The sequence below is a fragment of the Lolium perenne genome, chromosome 7, assembly GCF_019359855.2.
Source record: "Lolium perenne isolate Kyuss_39 chromosome 7, Kyuss_2.0, whole genome shotgun sequence".
NCBI classification, from domain to species: domain Eukaryota; kingdom Viridiplantae; phylum Streptophyta; class Magnoliopsida; order Poales; family Poaceae; genus Lolium; species Lolium perenne.
In genome coordinates this window covers 305415205-305434480 of record NC_067250.2, presented here as the reverse complement: position 1 = coordinate 305434480, position 19276 = coordinate 305415205, and the positions used below count along the sequence as shown (strand labels likewise).

The window sequence follows — 19276 nt, the reverse complement described above, 5'->3', positions numbered from 1 at the left end:
GAACGCATGAAGAAACTCCATGCAAATGGATTATTGGAGTCATTTGATTTTTGAATCATTTGGCGCTTGCAAATCTCTTCTAAAAGGAATGACTAAAATACCGTTCATAGGCCAAGATTTAAACGGGCACCTAACTTAGTGGAAACATACATGATGATGTATATGGTTCACAAGGCATAGTTGTGTGCGGGAGATTCTTCTACTTCATGTGAGAACCGGAACTTAACTTTCCGACCCTCCTGTGTTACTCATCAATCCCAAGATCAATGTTGACGACACATCGAAATGTATATCATTACAGACGTACAAAAATTAATTATTACAAAGTTTGAATAGCCACATAGTGTGACATTCATTACAATCAGAAAGCACAACGGATAAATAAAACGCGAAGTGACTCCATCTCAGCCACAGGCAGTTGATGTAGTCCACGAGGCCTTACTCCTCAGCGTCGTCGTAGTTGTCGTAGGTCTTCCTCGTCTTTGTAGTACTCTGAATATCAACAAAAGTATTGCCATGAGTACATAGAGTACTCAACACACCCCCTCGATGCAAGACCTAATATATATCTACATGAGGCTTCAAAGGAAGGTTGTAGGTTCTTTTGCATAAAAGCCAATTTTATTTTCAATATATTTGATAAAAGCAGTTTTAGACGAAAACATGTTTTATAATGAGTGTAATATTTCTCATCAATGTGGTTGTCCTCGACAACTCACGCATCTCATAGGATTCGGATTCCAGGGAAAGGAGGAAAAGAGAGAGAGAGGCAAAGAGGGAAATAGCAAAACAGGTTCCTGTATGTCAAGAAGGATTCATGTGTCGTCCATGACCGTGGACACGGCTATTCGAATAGTTTTAACTCTGCAGAGGTTGTACACTTTTCCCACACGACACAACCCCGTCTTGTTGCCCACCAGCCGTCGCTGATTTAATACACACCAATTGGTGTACCGGCAGAGGGATCGTGACAAGGTCTTTTAGCTAGATCCCCCAAAGATGTGACATGCCCACCGGGTCTGGCGCACGGTACTGAGAGTACGTCCTCAAACCGGTCCCCCCATCTGTGCCGAAGGTTCTCCCGTAGGCAGCCACCTCATCTGCGGTACATCGACATCAACATCTAAGGCTGACTAACTTACTTAACCAGGCTAGTGCCCATATAGCATGTGGTTGTACGGTTGTCACAATCTTCAAATCCAAGGACCCTTAAGCGGCACGAACGACGGATTGCTCCCTCCAACTTGTGAAGGGCAGCCAATCGCTCCTTCAACATTTGATTCAGCTGTCGCCCGCGCCATGTTTAGATGGTAAGTTTCACCCAGAGTAGAAGAGAGAGTAGAGGAACAACAATGGCTAAACAGCCCAGCTTAACAAGCTCAACAACTTTCAAAAGGTTATGTTTGACCCGAAGGTCGATCAATTCCTCCAAAGAGGCAATAGGAAGTATCCTAATGATTATTTAGCATGCTAGGCATCTCTACTCTATCAGGATTATTATATAATCTCTACCCAGGGTATCAAGTAAAAGGCGACAAGCAAATCAGGGTTGGTGTGTCAATCGACACGCTAGCTACTGGAATAAAATAGCATATATATTTGTAAAACATAAAATAGCATGCAGTTTGTAAAACTGGGATAAATATGATGAGAGGGCATGCCTTCGTTGATGAATCCTTCGTCTTTCTCAATAACTTGGTTATGCCCACGTCCAACCTCGCCACTCCCTACTCGTCGTAACGATAGCAAATAGCAACAAAATAAACAACAATCACCGAAAGCAATGAAATAAAAATAAGAGCGAATGGGTGGGTAGGTGTAGAATCGGATTGGATAACTTGGATGAAATTGAGAAAGTGAGTTGTTGTAACTCGAATAAGAATCAACTTGCATGTGTATGATGCTAGGATTGGTTATCGGGGTAAAGACCTATGATAAGATATCAGCGGAGGGCTCGTTATAACTAGCTAACCACGTACACATGATTTAAGGGTTATGGTAAAGTTGGTCGCAACCGTGTTAAATAGTAAACGCGTCCTACACAAAATAGCATAACTAGACAGCTAGCAAAGTTTATCTAACATGCTATCACAATCATATAAGCAAGACAAAGGCTCAGATAAACATACATCATAAAACAACAAGAAATGCAAGCTAAAACTAATACTATGATTTGCATCACGCTAGTGAATCATAGATGTACACAACAATACAGAGAACAACACAAATATAAAATACTACTAACATGAAACACAAACAAGCCAAAGCATTATATGGTTTACCACGTGAGAGGTAACAAACATCTCATAAGCTACCATATACGAGACAATAAATAAATCTAAATATAACTAAACAAGAGTAAGACATGTTACTATCTATTCGATAAGTAAATATATGCTAGCATACATGAAGACACTTGAATATATAGTATGCAATACTAACATGAAAATAAGCTATCGTCTATGTATAACACAAATGATCGATCAATGGATTATCACATAAACAACATATATAATTATAATATAGACCAAGCATGATCATGCACACTATTATAACAATAAGCTACTTAAATAAATAGAATCAAGCATCTTATATGACACACGACCATGGTAGCTAAGCATGAATGATAAACCATCTAAACAACATATATGTAATATCACGACAAGCTGATTGCATAAAGTAATATTAGACCAAATAAGAGTATGCATGAGCTACTAGTGAAACAAGAGCAATTAAATAATGTCATCATCTTATATGAAAATCTAGCATACTAAACAAGTAATTAAATAGTATACGCTCACATAATAGAAGAAACTAACAAGAACAATTCATGTCACAAATATAATTGTACCAATATATTGCATCAAATACTAAACATGCATTATAGCATAGAACACTAGTAGCATAAACATGCATAGCACACACAAGTAAACTAGATGGAAGTAACTCATCGATAGAACCAGCATGAAAGTACTCATATTAACAAATATAAACAGGGATAATAAAACAACCTATCATGCTATGGAATCACCAGTAAAATTGTAGAATAGTCTTCTAGATAATAAATCAATATCTAGTATTAATGAAATACTATTCCCTGGACTCAAATGCTAGTTAGACATAACCAACCGATCTGAATTAAGTCTAGAATATAGCTAGCTAAAAGATGTATGTAAGCCAATAGTTAAATCTAGCAATTTACACACCTATAACTAAGCATGTGTGGTTGATCTACAAACTATGATCAAAGTAGTCAGTTACTAGTGCCTTTGACAAAAACAAGATCACACGTACACCTATAGTCAAGCATGTGAAATCCTTTGTAACTGCTATGATCAAACAAGACATCTAAGAATACTTAGACAACTATCACAATACAGCCGGTCCATTCAACTACAGGAAAACGACTACATGCTCACAGTAATGCACCAAATTCAGTTCATCATGAATTTGGTGACAGAATTGCCCAAGATACAACACACATACATATATGGTGGAGAAGAACACACAGGTATTCTCGGCAACACACGTCTGCCTCTTTCTCTGTATTTCTCTCGACTGAAACAACTGAAGTTACAATGCTTTTATAACATAACCCACGCACACACGGTCAAGCCACACACCAGTTTGATCCGACTTCTACTCCACACTTACTGCACGCACGCACGTTCAGCACTTGTGCCAACTAACTAGTAGACCACTAACACTAACTGCCCACACGCGCATGCAGCCACTCTATGGATCAACATCACGTATATGCCACAACTAACTCAGCTCATATAGCGCTAGTCTCTCGGCTCGCCCAACGTATAGATCCTTAGCTACATGCACTGACGGTGGACTCAAACTAGTGTAGGACTTGACTGAATACAACATGTACTCGCAACTAGTGGTTTCTCTTGACCGCCGATCAGCTCGCAACATTGCCGATCGATCCGTCCACTTCACCATGATGACATGCATAAACAGTCCTACCCTGAGACGACTACTACATGCAGACTTCAACAAAATCAAAATGAAACATGCTGAAACTCTAAACTTAGTACTAATAACAAGATTTGTTCCAACATTTGGATCGAATTTAAGTGTATTTCAAAATAGTTTCATTAACAGTGGATGATATGCAAATAATAACATTGCTGCTGCGTTGCTAAGGTCATCTGTAAACTTTTCTAAGTTGGGGTCGAGTTGATTCGAGGTGTGGAAGGATGTCTAATCAACCAATGCCAACGAGTGGCATTCGGTTCACCGGCGACTCGACAAACTGTAAAACTACGGTTGGAAACCATGTCTAGGAGGTCGGCATAACTATCCCTACCGTGTTTGTGCGAGGGTTTCTGCTGGTGCTCACCGAACGCGACGCAGTTCGTGGTTGAAGTCGGTGACCGGAGTCGAGGGCGTTGCCGTGGGTGTCACCGGTGGGCAGCAGCTCGGCCGGGCTTCTGGTTCCGTGAATGAGCTCCCTTTCGTTCCGTGATCCTCCTGGCGCAGCAGCTCCGCTACTGGTGGTCGGGATCGTCGGGAACGCGAACGGCGTCCGACGGCGTTCTCGCTAGATTGACTTGTTGGGTGATTCTAGAGCTTCGGCAGTGGGGCGAGATGGAAAAGGGAGAGGGGCTGGGGTTGAATCGGGACTAAATAGGAGCAAAACGGTGCATTTTAATGGATAGAATCAAGGAGAGATTGAAAGCACGTAATGGCAGCAGTTTCTGATGTTTATGGATGACGTTTTCGCTGGCATTCATGTATGTGCGTGCGTTAGGGAAGAAGATGCAATGCGATGGTTCAGTTTCCTGGTCCCGCGGCGATGTCCTCGTGCGTGCGAAGATGAGAGGGTCTTCTACCTGGGCTGACTCGTCTGGGTATGAGCGTGCTAGGCGTGCAGTGCAGCGATTCCATCCAGTGCGTGTGTGCGAATTGAGCGAGCGCTCACTCGGCTGGACTCCGGGTCAGACCGTGCCATTGGATGGAAGAAACAAAACGTCGATAGGTGCCTGTTGTACTGGCCTTGTAATGTGAACGACTGCAAGATGTGCACATCCGTGCTGGTGTAGCCATGCAAGGAAAAGAATAAGAGAAGAGAGATAGAGGGATGGAAAGAAAAAGAAATAGGTAAAGAAAAGGGAGCTCGTGCTAATACACTTTGGCAAGCCGTGCATGCATGGTTATGCTCACATGTATATGTCTGTGGATGTCCAATGGGCTTTCTAGAAAAGAACCAAAAAGAAAATTGGTAAATTAAAAGCAGATCCAAAATTTGAAATATAAGAATCACTCCAAGAACATAATCTCCTTCTTTAATATGTTTAATTAATTCTAAAATATTTAGAATTAATTTTAACAACTCCAAATAAAATATTTGTTTTATTTGACCGTGTTTGCAACATCCTTTATTTAGAAAAAAATCCAGTCCATAAAAATCAGGATGTTACACTTCATGAAAACTTCCAACAATGAATTGAGTATATATATGTGGATATATTCGACAAGGAAGAAGTTTGAAACATTTGAATGGATTCAAATAAATTTCAGCATGAAGTGGAAATCATTGTAATAGAAAAGTCAAATATCTATGATTGGATCATAGTGGAAATATTTGAATTACTAGTTTTAGCGAACATCGAAGAGAGTTATGAAATTGTTCTACAACTCACGTTTCTTGGAGTATCATAGTGATGATGGAGTATCCAAGAAATGTATCCAAACCTTGTTGGGTCAATGATGAGATAAAAATATTGATGCCATTATATTTTGAGGATTATGCTTTAGAGACTACCGCTTTTACACTAAATAGAGCATCATCATGATCCGTTGAAATGACACCATACAAGTTATGGCATGGGTATAAACCCTAACAGTCCTTTCTTTAAATTTTGGTCTAAGAGTTTTCAACCAAAATCGGATGAATGTCTTTGTTGGTTATCCCAAAGAATTGATTGGGAATTCTTTCCACTATAAAGTAAAAGAAAAAAGTGTTTGTCAATGTTACTTGCTTATTTCAAAGAAATTGTTTTCTAGCGAAGTATTTGAGTGGGAGGACAATAGAACTTGATAATGTTTATGAACCTGAGCATAATGATCAGAGTAGCGCAGCATCGGAAATTGGTTCCGGAAGCGGCCACGACGATCATGGCTTCCATGACTACAAAGTGTTTTAGCCATGGAGCTCGAAGTACTTATTGAACCTTGTAGGTATGGTTTACTTTGTGATCAAATAAATGATTTGTGGACAAAGGATTGATTTTGAACAATGATAAACCAACTACAAACAAAGAAGTTATGATGGGCCCTGACTCTGTTAAAAATGGCCATGCGCCATGAAATCCATGATAGATGAATATTTTTTGAAAGTAAATGGATCTATAAAATTGATGGACTTGGATGGAATATCCTTGAAGAAGCTCGACTTGTCGAAAATTTGTTTACGACAAAGTTCAAAGAGTTGACTACGATAAGATTAATTAGATCTTATGTAGCAATGCTTATAGTCTATGTGGATTATTCTAGTAATCGCTACATATTTCTTTTATGAGATATGCTAGTAGGATGGCAAAATACATTACTTAACAGAAGTGTGTATTAAAGGAGTATACAAGATACAACCAAGAGTTTTGCTGATCCGTGGAATACTAGATAGGTATACAAACTTCAATTGGATGAAGTGAGTATCACGGAGTTGGAATCTTCACCGGATGAAATTAAGTGGGAGCACTGAGATATATTTATAATACTTTATGTAGATGACATATAGTTGGTTATAAATGATGTAATTATATACTTGATTAAAATGTTTCATTGAGAAATTAACTTCAATGAAAGGATATGGACTGAAACAAATTTAGTGTCAAGATCTATGAAGATAGATTGAAACACATAATAAGTTTAAGTCAAAGCACATGAGTGATTATAGATCACGAATAATATGTACACAATCAGATGTCCTGTACTCTAAAGTGTTATGAGCATGTACCAGAATGATTCATGTGATGATCATTGGACGACAGTAAGAATATCCTTGAGTACTTTAGAAGAACTAAGGATAGTTTTGTATGGGGTAATGACAAACAAATCGCTGTAAAGTGTTGCACCGATATTAGTTTGATCACATATAAAAATAAATTTCAAATCTCAATTAGGCTAAGTGTTGTTTAAAAGGTAGCACAATGAGCTAGAAGTTGTCTATGCTAGATTTAGATGATTTCTAAATGTTGTGACGGATTCTACAAACGAAGGCAGAATATGTCATTGTTTTGACAATGACTGAGGATGTTAAGTCAAGAATTTCTTTGAAAACTTGGTGTAGTTCCGATAGTGTCAGAACTTTGAAGCTATATTGTGTGTGACAATATTAGTGACTTATTTCAGACCGCGAGAAGACCAAACATATTTAAATGCCGACTCATTTGGAAAATGAGTGATGCGTTGAGACGCAAATGTTGCAAAATACATACGTTTCTGAGCATGTCAGATCCGTTGACTAAAACTTCTCCCGTGAGCAAAACATGATAAAGCACCGGAAGGCCAAGGTGTTATATCTTTACAAATGTTAACTAGATTATTGACTCTAGTGCAAGTGGGAGACTGTTGGAGATATGCCCAAGAGGCAATAATAAAATGGTTATTATTATATATCTTTGTGTTTATGATAATGTTTACATACCATGCTATAATTGTATTAACCGAAACATTGATACATGTGTGTTATGTGAACAACAAGGAGTCCCTAGTAAACCTCTTGTATAACTAGCTTGTTGATTAATAGATGATCATAGTTTCATGATCATGAACATCGGATGTTATTAATAACAAGGTTATGTCATTATATGAATGATGTAATGGACACACCCAATTAAGCGTAGCATAAGATCACGTCATTAAGTTATTTGCTATAAGCTTTCGATACATAGTTACCTAGTCCTTTCGACCATGAGATCATGTAAATCACTTATACCGGAAGGGTACTTTGATTACATCAAACGCCACTGCGTAAATGGGTGGTTATAAAGATGGGATTAAGTATCCGGAAAGTATGAGTTGAGGCATATGGATCAACAGTGGGATTTGTCCATCCCGATGACGGATAGATATACTCTGGGCCCTCTCGGTGGAATGTCGTCTAATTAGCTTGCAAGCATATGAATGGTTCATAAGAGAAAACATAACACGGTACGAGTAAAGAGTACTTGTCAGGAGACGAGGTTGAACAAGGTATAGAGATACCTGTTGTGGGTATACTTCATGGGTGTACCATCGACAGTGCCTAGATCCGGCAAGCCCGGGTGGCCCACGGATGGTGATGAGGCATGTGGCCCATCGGGCGGCCCAGTTGCTGTTGATCATGAAGGAAGAAGTCCAGCCCAGGATCAGCAGGCCGGATCCGTACCGACCTAGGAGTGACCCGGATCCAGGGAGGCCCATGAGGAACCCGGATCCAGTACGACGTGTATGGAAGGCGGATCCGTGACGTGCACGGCAAGATATTGTATCGTAGCTAGGCTATCTGTAATCCGGCTAGGACTCTCCATGTAAACCCTAGATCCGTGCGCCTTTATAAGCCGGATCCCGGGAGCCCTAGAGGCACAACCACAACTCATTGTAACAACGCGAAAGCGCCCAGATAATTCCAGACAAGCAGCAGTAGGCCCTGTCATCGTGCAGGTGTTCCGAAGCTGGGTAACTCGCGTACCACCGTCCCGTGTGCACTCCGCCCTATGGCCCCTACTTCTTCTCCCCCTCGTGAGGATCCCTCCTCCGAGGTACCGTCGATTAGGCAACGACGGTTGGCGCCACCGTGGGGCTGTGGCGTACGGAGGCCGGAACCGGGAGGGTTCCGCCATGGGAAGCTACGACGACACCATCGCTGTGGGGCGCGTCCTTTACGCCGGAAATCTGCCGATCGTCCCTCCGGATGAGTGCTGGATTCCGGCTAGGACAAATCCCGTCAAGCTCTCCATCGTCCCAATTGGCGGCATTCACATCTTCATCGGGGAAACCGTCGATTCCGACGGAAACCCACTGGTAAGTAACGCAGACGCGACCGCCGCAGAGCTGGACGCTGTCGCGAAGATCCGATCTGAGATGCACGAGCTTCCCAAGGACGATTCCGCCTCGGATCTGGAAATTTCAAAGCCCACCCAATCCGCCCTGAGCGGGAAACAAAGGTGGAAGACCAATGCAGATCCGCTGGGTTTCCCGTGTGTTAGAAACGAGAGGTGCCACTTCGTACACTTCTTGGCCCATACCGCCGGAACCGCCCCTCAAGAAGACGGAGCTGGTCCTGAGCAGGTAGAGGCACCGGAAAGCGGCGCAGATCCGGATCAGGCTCAGCTTGTCGGAGAAAGCGAAGCTCCGGTTGAAGAGTCGATTTTGGGCAATCTGAGCCCAATTTCCGGCGACACCCCGTCCACGGAATCTGATGACTTCGTTCGCAAGATAAGGGAGTACGGATACGGCGATCAGCCTGAAGTCGACTCCGCCCAGCCCAAGCAGGTTCTCGCAACGGTAGCAGCGCTGGGACAAACTGGATCCGGAGACCAAGTCAGTCAATCTGACCCCCAACCATCCCATCAAGGATCTCCAATGTCTCGGGTGCGACCCCAAAGGGATTCTCCCTCGGAGGAAATCTTGTCAGCAGAGGAGGTGGCCGCGCGAGCAGTTCTTAACACACCTATAACCCCGGGCGACGCCGCAGATCTGGAGGCCCTAGAGACCGCCAGAAAGGAAATGCTGGCCACAGCCAAGAGGCTCGCCGATACCGAAGCTGCGATAAGGATAGGAAGGGCAGATCATGCAGCCTGGACGGAAAACTTCGAGAGACAGGACCGCGAGATTGCTGCCACACTCGAGCAGGTCAAGAGCATGAGGGCTGAGTGGGAGGTAAAGATGACCTATGCGCAGGCGGAGGCCGATCGAATTGTTAGAGAAGCAATTCCGCCTCGCAGAATACCCTTCAACACGCCCGCAGATCACCAGCACTGGAAACTCCAAAGGACAACATGCGAAAGCTGCGGAATTGCTGAAGAAGAAGGACGAAGAAGTTGACATCAACTATCTCCGCACACTTGTCGCTTCGGCAATGCGGCGAGAACAAGGCAGATACTTCGCGCAGGTTGGAATCCAATCCGGATAACTGTGTATCTACCGCGTAGAAGGACGATGAATCGCACACCGGATCCTCGGAGCGCAGAAGAAGGGCCAGGGAGCACCCAAATCCGATCCCCGTTCCGTCACAGACGCCTCCGTCGGATCCAAGGAAGGGAAAAGACGCGATGTACTCCGGAAGAGACAAATACCGCAACCCCTCACCTCCACCCAACGGTTACCCGCGACCCCCTCGCCGCCGTAGTCCAGCCGGAAACACCAGGCCCGTAGGGCATGGTGCGCTTGTTATCCGCGACAACGTGCTGCCAAGAAACGAAACGAGGAGCGCTCGCCGGAACCTCGCCGGAATCAGAACAATGTTCATGAGCCCGAGCCCAGGAGGAGTCGGAATGAAGATCGCGGTCCAGAGCCTCGCCGGAACCGCGATCCAGAACCTCGTCGGAGCCGCGATCCAGAACCTCGCAGGAGCCGGGACCCAGAGCCTCGTCGGAGCCATGACCCGGAGCCTCGCCGGAACGACCAGGGCAGCCAGCGCCAAGGCGAAGGCAGCCACAGGAGCCGGAGTCAGCACCAGGAAGGCCGAGGAGATTCAGATGGCGGAAGCAAGAAGTCAGACCGCCCACCTCGCAGGTCCCCCTCACCACCACCTAGCGGTGGCGGCGGAGGTGGAGGCGGAGGCAATGGCCGGAGATCTCGCTCTCGCTCCAAGTCTCCTCGCCACGGCTCGCGCGACGCGGGACCGCCTTAACGAGTCTGAACCGACTACTTTGGTCCGTTGTGCTTTGGCAGGATGATTCGAGAGGAACCATAGCCTAGGATGAACCTCAAGCTACCCGGAAATCTGAAGCATTATGATGGCACCGAAAGGCCGGATACCTGGATTGAGGATTACTACAATGCTGTAACCTTCGCCGGAGGAACCCCTAACATCGCCTGCCGCATGCTCCAGTTGTACCTTGTAGGTCCAGCCCGGATCTGGCTCAGCGACCTCGAGAAGAACTCCATCTTTTGCTGGTTCGACTGAAGAACGCTTTTGAGAAACACTTCAGGGCACCTACAAGAGACCTGCCACAACAAGCGACCTACAGGCTTGCATCCAGAAGAAGGGCGAAACATCAAGGAATTTCCTTACCCGATGGTTGGCATGCAGAAACGAGTGCGAGAACGTTGACAACCGCACGGCAATGCACGCCTTCATTGGGGGCTTGCAGCGAGGAGGATTGCTGCGACACAAGCTAACCTGCATGGTCAATGCAAATCAACTGACGTTGGAGGACCTGATCACCATCGCTAGCGATCACACCGCCGCCGACGACGACGCAGGCGGTGATCTCGCAGCCACGGCAATCCCCACTGCACCAACAAAAGAAGAACCGTGACAACGGCGGCAGCGGCAGCCATAAGCGCAAGAACCACGATGACCAAAAGAGTGGCGGATCCGAGATGGTCGCCATGGCGTTTCAACGCGGAGGTCCAGGAGGCGGAAGAGGACGCGGACGCGGAGGCGGAGCCGGCAGGGGTCAGCAGCATACCTCCGAGGTCACTGCTGCCGGATCCCGCGCACCGCAAACCTATGAGGAGTACAGAGACATGCCCTGCCTGGCCCATCTGGATCCGGTTACAGGGAAGTCCACTCATACCAACCGCAATCGCAAGTGGGTCAATGATCTAAAGAACGACCGGAGGCCGGATACAAGCGCGCCCGGAAGCACCGCCCTCGCGGAAAAGGTGGCAAGGGCAAGAACAAGGACAAGGAGGACGATAGTTCCGAGGCGATGGATGAGGATGATAACTCGCCGGATCCCAAGGCAGGATCCGCAGGAAAATCCAACCCATTCGACAAAAGAGCGTGGGGGCCTACCACAGTTTCCTCGGAACCACAACTCGACGCGCCTCCAAGTCAGCTACCCGGATCCTGAACGCCATAGTTCCGGCTGTGCCGCAGTACGTCAGGTGGTCGGAAATCCCGTGCACATTTGATCGGAAGGATCATCCCGCAATTGTGCCGAAGGAATGCTACGCCTTGGTTGTAAGTCCCCGCATCGATGGGTATGACTTCTCCAAGTGCCTCATGGATGGTGGAGCTAGCCTGAACATCATGTACCTGGAGACTCTAGAGCGGATGAACCTCACCAAGGAACAGCTCAAACACAGTACCACTGAGTTTCATGGCGTGGTTCCGGGTAAGAAGGCGAACTCCCTCGGCAGCATCACACTTCCCGTGGCTTTTGGCGATGTTCATAATTTCCGCGAAGAAAAGATCACGTTTGAAGTTGTGCCCTTCAAGAGCTCCTACCACGTCATCTTCGGCAGGCCCACCTACCACAAGTTCCACGCAAGAGCGTGCTACATCTACAACAAGCTCAAGATTCCGGGTCCTAAAGGCATGATTACCGTATCCGGAGACTACAAAAAAGCTCATGAGTGCGAGTTAGGCGAAGCCGCCTTCGCAGAGTCTGTGATATCCGGAGAAGAGCTGAAAGGCTACAGAGCCGCGGTGGATCCGACTGATATGCAGACCACCAAGAAGCAAATCTCCGAGCAGAAAACCTCCTTCAAGCCTTCGACAGAAACCAAGAAGCATGACCTCATCCTGTGTGACTCTTCCAAGCAGGTTTCAGTCGGAGCCAACATGGACCCCAAATAGGAAAGCGCTCGTCGAGTTCCTCCGCGCTAACATGGATATCTTCGCATGGCAACCTTCGACATGTCCGGAGTACCTAGGGAACTCGCCGAGCACTACCTCAACATAAATCCGGGGGCCAAACCAGTGAAGCAAGCTATGCGACGCTTTGGAGATAAAAAGCGCCGCGCCATAGGAATGGAACTAGCAAAGTTACTAGAAGCAGGTTTTGTAATAGAAGTTATCCATACCGATTGGGTCGCGAATCCCGTCCTTGTACCCAAAAAGAACACTGAAATACTAAGAATGTGCATCGATTACTCTGGCTTGAACAAACATTGCCCGAAGGATCCGTTCCCCTTGCCGCGCATTGACCAAGTCATTGATTCGACGGCGGGGGCGGAACTTCTGTGTTTTCTTGATGCGTATTCCGGGTATCATCAGATCCGGATGAAGGAATCCGACCAAAAGGCGACTTCATTCATTACCCCGTTCGGTACTTACTGCTATGTTACTATGCCCTTTGGTTTGAAAAATGCAGGTGCTACCTACCAGCGTACGATGCAGCGGTGCCTGAAGGACCAAATTGGCCGGAACGTGCACGCTTACGTCGACGACATCGCGGTCATGACCCGGAAAGGATCCGACTTGATCAGCGATCTCACAGAAACCTTCGACAACCTCCGCAGGTACAAGATGATGTTGAATCCGCTGAAATGCGTCTTTGGCGTGCCAGCCGGAAAACTCCTTGGCTTCATAGTCTCTCACAGAGGCATTGAGGTTAACCCGGAAAAGATCAAGGCAATCCTGTGCATCAAAAGGCCAACTTGTCTCAAAGATGTGCAACGACTAACTGGTTGTGTTGCGGCAATCAGTAGGTTTGTTAGCCGTCTTGGCGAGAAGGCACTACCTCTGTACAAGCTGCTGAAGAAAACAGACAAGTTTGTCTGCGGGATGATGCAGCCGATGCAGCTCTTCGAGGGTTGAAGGAAATACTTACCTCCCCTCCTATCTTGGCAGCTCCAGCAGAGTCAGAGCCAATGCTCCTTTACCTGGCAGCTACCAACAAGGTCATCAGCCTCGTCATCGTGGTGGAGCGAAAGGAAGAAGGTCATGAATATGACGTCCAGAGACCTGTCTACTACATTAGCGAGGTGCTGACGGAATCAAAACAGAGATATCCTCACTTTCAGAAGTTAGCTTATGGCGTGTTCCTAGGCAGCCGGAAGCTGAGGCATTACTTCCAAGAGCATCCAGTAACAGTCGTGAGCAAGGCTCCGCTGTCAACAATTCTCAACAACGCTGACGCAACAGGACGTACGGCTAAATGGGGCATCGAATTATCCGCCTTCGACATCGCTTACAAGCCAAGGACTGCGGTAAAATCTCAGGTTCTGGCAGATTTCGTTGCAGATTGGACAGAAGCTCCGGATGCAAGTCTGGAGCCGGAACCAGAAACATGGGTCATGCACTTCGACGGATCCAAGCAGCATCAAGGCTCAGGAGCCGGAGTCACCCTGAAATCCCCTACCGGAGAAGAATTGCAGTATGTTCTGCAGATCCACTTCGAAGCTACCAACAACATGGCGGAATATGAGGCTCTACTACACGGTCTGCGCATCGCTAAGGAAATTGGGATCAAGCACATCATATGCTGTGGAGATTCCGACCTGGTGGCACAACAAGTAGCCGGAACCTGGAACGCCAGAAATTCCGTCATGGCGGCCTACAGAGACGAAGTTGACGAGATTGCCAAGAGCTTCCTCGGATACGAAGTCAAGTACGTCAGGAGAGACGATAACACAGCGGCAGACATGCTATCCAAGCTCGGATCTGGCAGGAAACCAATTCCGCCTGGCATTTTCCTGGAGCATCTCCGGATACCCTCAGTTAAGGGCGCTAACCCGGAAAACCCAGAGGTGGCAGTGTCTCCGGCTAGGGAAGTGATGGCTATCATTCCGGCCTGGACCCAGCCTTTCCTGGACTACCTCATCGATCAGAAGTTGCCGGAGGACGAGGTCCTCGCACGACAGATCGTTAGGCGAGCACGAACCTACACAATAGTTGATGGACAGCTCTACAAACGAAGTGCAGCAGGGGTATTTCTTAAATGCGTCTCCAATCAAGATGGCATTGAAATCCTCAGAGAGATCCACGCAGGGGACTGCGGGCATCACGCCGCTCCCAGATCACTCGTTGCAAAAGCTTTTCGGTTAGGTTTCTATTGGCTTACAGCTAAAGAAGACGCTGATAAAATAGTCAAGACCTGCCGAGGTTGTCAGTACTACGCTACTCAACCAAACGCTCCAGCCCAAGAGCTGAAGACCATACCTATCACCTGGCCATTTGCGGTCTGGGGGCTTGATATGGTTGGTAAGTTAAAAAAATCATCTCCTGGCGGTTTTGAGTACCTCCTGGTCGCTGTTGACAAGTTCAGCAAATGGATCGAGGCTAAGCCAGTGAGAAAAGCCGACGGTGCTACGGCACTAAAATTCGTCTGCAGCCTCGTGATGAGATTCGGCATCCCGCACAGCATAATCACAGATAATGGCACGAACTTTGCTCAAGGAGAATTGAGGGATTATTGTGAGACAATGGGGATACGACTGGACCTCGCATCTGTGGCTCATCCACAGTCCAATGGTCAGGTTGAAAGGGCTAACGGCCTAATATTATCAGGAATTAAACCACGCCTTGAAGGACCGCTGCGACGAGCAGCCGGAGCTTGGGCTGACGAGTTGGAGGCTGTTCTATGGAGTTTACGAACTACCCCTAACAGATCAACAGGGTTTACCCCTTTTTTCCTGGTATACGGATCCGAAGCCGTACTTCCCTCCGACATCATCCACGATTCACCGCGAGTTTCCGCCTACAATGAAGAAACAGCTGACGAGGCCAGACAGCTATCTGTGGACCTGATCGAGGAAGCTCGGAACTTAGCAGATCAGAGATCCGCCATCTATCAGCAAAAGCTCCGACGTTATCACAGTCGTCGAGTTCGGAAACGCTCCTTTATGGCAGGAGACCTGGTCCTCCGCCTTCGACAGGTGAAAGACCATAAGCTGCAATCTCCATGGGAAGGACCCTTCGTCGTTAGCAAAGTGCTTCATAACGGGTCGTACTACCTTGTCGATTTCCGCGAGTTAAGGGATAGACCTGCTAACTGGCACCGGAAACGCAAGCGTGAGGATCCGGATGACATCTACGATGAAACAGATCGCCCTTGGAATATCGCACAGCTACGTCCTTTCTACACTTAGCATACATTTTCCGAGTTCTAAACTCTGTAATAGTTATACATGATCAGTGAAATAAAGCTTTTGGTTCACTCCTTGAGTCCTTTACCTCCTTTACTTGTTCATTTTAGATCGTGTATGTTTTTTCCAACTAAAACCGCAGAGCTGGATTTTTTCCGCCTAGGCGTGTATGAAAGTTGTGATTTTCAAAATCGTCCTTTAGGACGTAAGCTTAAGTTTTCTGATTAAGTTGTTATCTGTTGCGAACTCGTGGATTCCTAGTAGCGATTTCCGGCACCTATGCCTGGGGGCTTGTTTCCGCGGTTATGGACGGACTGCCATTGGGCTTCGTCGCCGCTGGCGAGCGTTTCCGGCTAAGGTTTTCCGGCTCGTGGAAGGTCAAGCGAGCAAGCCGGAAAATAACGAAGTCAGCACTTGCTTTCCGACATAAAACGAAACATGCACATAACATTTAACGGATAGCAGGATAAGTGTTTCCGCCCCATGCATAATTGTTTCGTTCCTAGCTACTTAAGAATTTAAAGTCTTATTACAAACCCTCGCTGGGGCCAAAATGATGCATTGCTTTTCCCGCAGGAATAAAAGTTCTCACTCCCCCTTAGCCGGAGAAGTCTTGCCCTCTGGATCTTGTTCCTTGGCGCCTTCGGCCGGAGAAGATACGTCTTCTTCACTTTCCTTTTCTTCGGAAGCAGCAGTGCTGGTCTTGGGTTCTTCTTGGGGCGCATCCTTGGAGCTGGTCCAGGTAAACTCGGCTCCGGATTCCGCAGGTCGCGCCTGGGCGTCGAGATCCTTCAAAAGTTCCGCTTCTAAGGGCTCGTCAGCAGCGAGGACGACCTTATTGTAGAATTCCTCGTGCCGGATCCTGCGCGCGATACGGGTGTCGTAGCCGCTCACTGCATCCAGCAGCTCGCCGACGTCCACATCCGGAGGAACGCCCGTGGTCACTTCATCAAGATCAAGACCCGGAGTATGTGCTAGGCACATGGTCAAGGCCATTGCAGCTGCGCCTCGGGCTGAAGATGCTTGTAGATCAGTCACCAGCTCCGGCAGAACGTCCATCTTACCAATAAGCTTGCGCACGTCACAAGTGCGGCTCCTTTTGATGTTCAAATTATGGCATATTTTGCGGGAGGCGGAGATGAGATCCTTGCAGTCATCACCCGCGAGTTGCAGAAGATCGTCTCGTGGGAACAAATTCCGGCGCTGTTCCGGGTACCCAAGCGGCTCTACATAAAAAGATAATCAGGATATAAGCATGCAATTTGAGCGCAAAGTAAAAAAGAATCGGAGCAAATATCTTGACAAGGTTCCGATATCATACCCAAGATGTTCTCATTGAGCAAGTCCCAGTGCTGCTCCGCTGTCTCCATAAATTTCCGGAGTCCGTTGAGCTCTTTTTGCTGCCTCCTGATGGTCTCGCCGTCAGCATTCTTTTTCAGCTCCAGCTCGCCCTTCTCCCTGATATGCTCGGAGTTTTTCTCCGCCAGCTGCTTTTCGGCCTGCTCCCTCTTAAGTTCCGCCTCCTTTAGCTTCGTCTCCAATTCTTGGTACGAGGAGCGCAGGTTCTCAAGTTCGATCGAAGCTGTTGCAAGGGAGGAGGATGCGCCTATAATAATATACGTTAACAGCAAATTTGAAGTCGGAATTTGGTTAATAACGAAGAAGGCGGGAACCAACCTTGGGCGTCTGCCAGTTGTTTAGCCAGTTCCGCATTCTCATCCTTCAGGGTCCGGATATTTTCCGCCTGACTCAGAGTAACGCGGCGCTGCAGGGCAATGTTCTTGTGCAGCTCGTAGTGCAGCGCCTGCTGTTCCTGTAAAATTTAAACAGTGCAGGAGTAAAAATTCCGCCTGTAGCAGTGGTTTCTTTTAAAGCATCATTGCCGGAACTTTTCCGCCATAATGCTTGGGGGCTACTGGTCCATTCTAAAAAACTTTCCCGGAAGTAATTTTTCTCTAAGCATTTAAGCGCTAACTACTTTTTGAGTTTCCGCCTACATGCTTGTGGGCCTCTTTGGGGGAGTACCTTTTGCTTGCAGATAAGTTGATCGCAGAACTGGCCAATGTTTTTCTTGAAGTCCTGGATCTCCGATGTCCTGGAATCCGGCTTCCCCCAGGCGTTGTTCAGCATGGCGTTGAGCAGGTCTTGTTCAAGTTCCCACTTCTCCGCCTCAGTCAGCTTGTTAAAAAACTTGGTGGCATACGCCTTGGGGGTGGAAGTGGTGTCCGCCGGATCCCCGAAGTTCTTCGGAAAAACGACTATGTCGCCAGCGCCCTCTCCAGCCTTCTCGGAAGTGACTTCCGCATCTCCTTGGCCTTGTGTTTCCGCCTCTTCTTGGGCAGGGCTTTTGGCCTTGGGATCTTCTTCCTCCACGTGCCCGCTGCTAACCGGAATTATCTCCGGTGGAGTGTTTGCGGCAGGCGGGGGAGATGGGTCAGCCTGAGGAGGCGACGGTTGAGGAGTTGGGTGGGAAGCGCTGGGTGGAACTGGAGTAGAGGGACCAACAGCCGGAGATTTCTTCATGTACTTCGTGATGGGCTCCTGGCTGGTGGTCCGCGTGGCAGCGGTTTTCGGATTCCTGCAAACAAGTGAAAGGGTTTAGACAAGAAATAATTTCGCTAAGTAAAAATCGCATCATGCTCGGAAACTCACGGGGCACCGGGAATGATGGGGCGTGTGCCCTGGCCAGCCGTCGAGAGCATCCGTAGACGCGCACGCTCCGCCTTCCTTGAGTCAAGCGGAGGTGGTTTCGTCGTCTTTGGCTTCTTGGCGGAGGCCTCGCCGCTAGCTCCGGCTTCAGAGCCGGGAGCCTTGGCGCGGGGACGCTTTGTAGGTCGAGGGCCGCCTTGCGGGAGTGCCTGGTCCTCTTCCTCCTCGTCGTCTTCCGGAGCCTCCTCCGCCGTGTCGCTGGTAACGGGGACGCGAATGATGGTGCGGAAGTTGTCCTCCGCCAAAGTATTGAGCTGGAAGGAAAATGAACAGAAGTTAGAGTTATCCTTGTGAAGTTTGAAGCAACGGAAAGAACGAAGCTTACCGGAGGACACTGATCGTTCGTGTAGATATCCTTGAACAGTTCCGGGACCTGTTGGCCCCTCGGAATCTTCACCAGCGTCTTGAGTCTTCTTTTCAGAGAGTCAGCCGGAAGATCATGGCGGGTAACCCGGAGAAGATCATCCGCCCCGGTGTAAGCGCACATCAACCGCGCGTTGTAGCGAAGGGGCTGGATTCTCCGGGAAAACCAGCTAAGTGTAAGCTGGGCTCCGGTAAGTCCGTCGTGGACTAGCCAGGAGATTCT

General features: G+C 47.5%; 1 protein-coding gene across 1 annotated transcript; it reads right to left on the bottom strand.

The window, feature by feature from the left end:
* Positions 1-438: 438 nt before the first annotated feature.
* LOC139834009 (uncharacterized) lies at positions 439-18815 on the bottom strand. The gene is made up of 6 exons (XM_071824391.1): positions 18634-18815; positions 18007-18559; positions 17659-17794; positions 17303-17587; positions 16756-17207; positions 439-492 (listed from the first exon to the last, which is right to left on the bottom strand). The coding sequence occupies exons 1-6, from the start codon at positions 18681-18683 to the stop codon at positions 439-441; spliced, it is 1530 nt and encodes a 509-aa protein (XP_071680492.1). The 5' UTR covers positions 18684-18815.
* Positions 18816-19276: the final 461 nt, after the last annotated feature.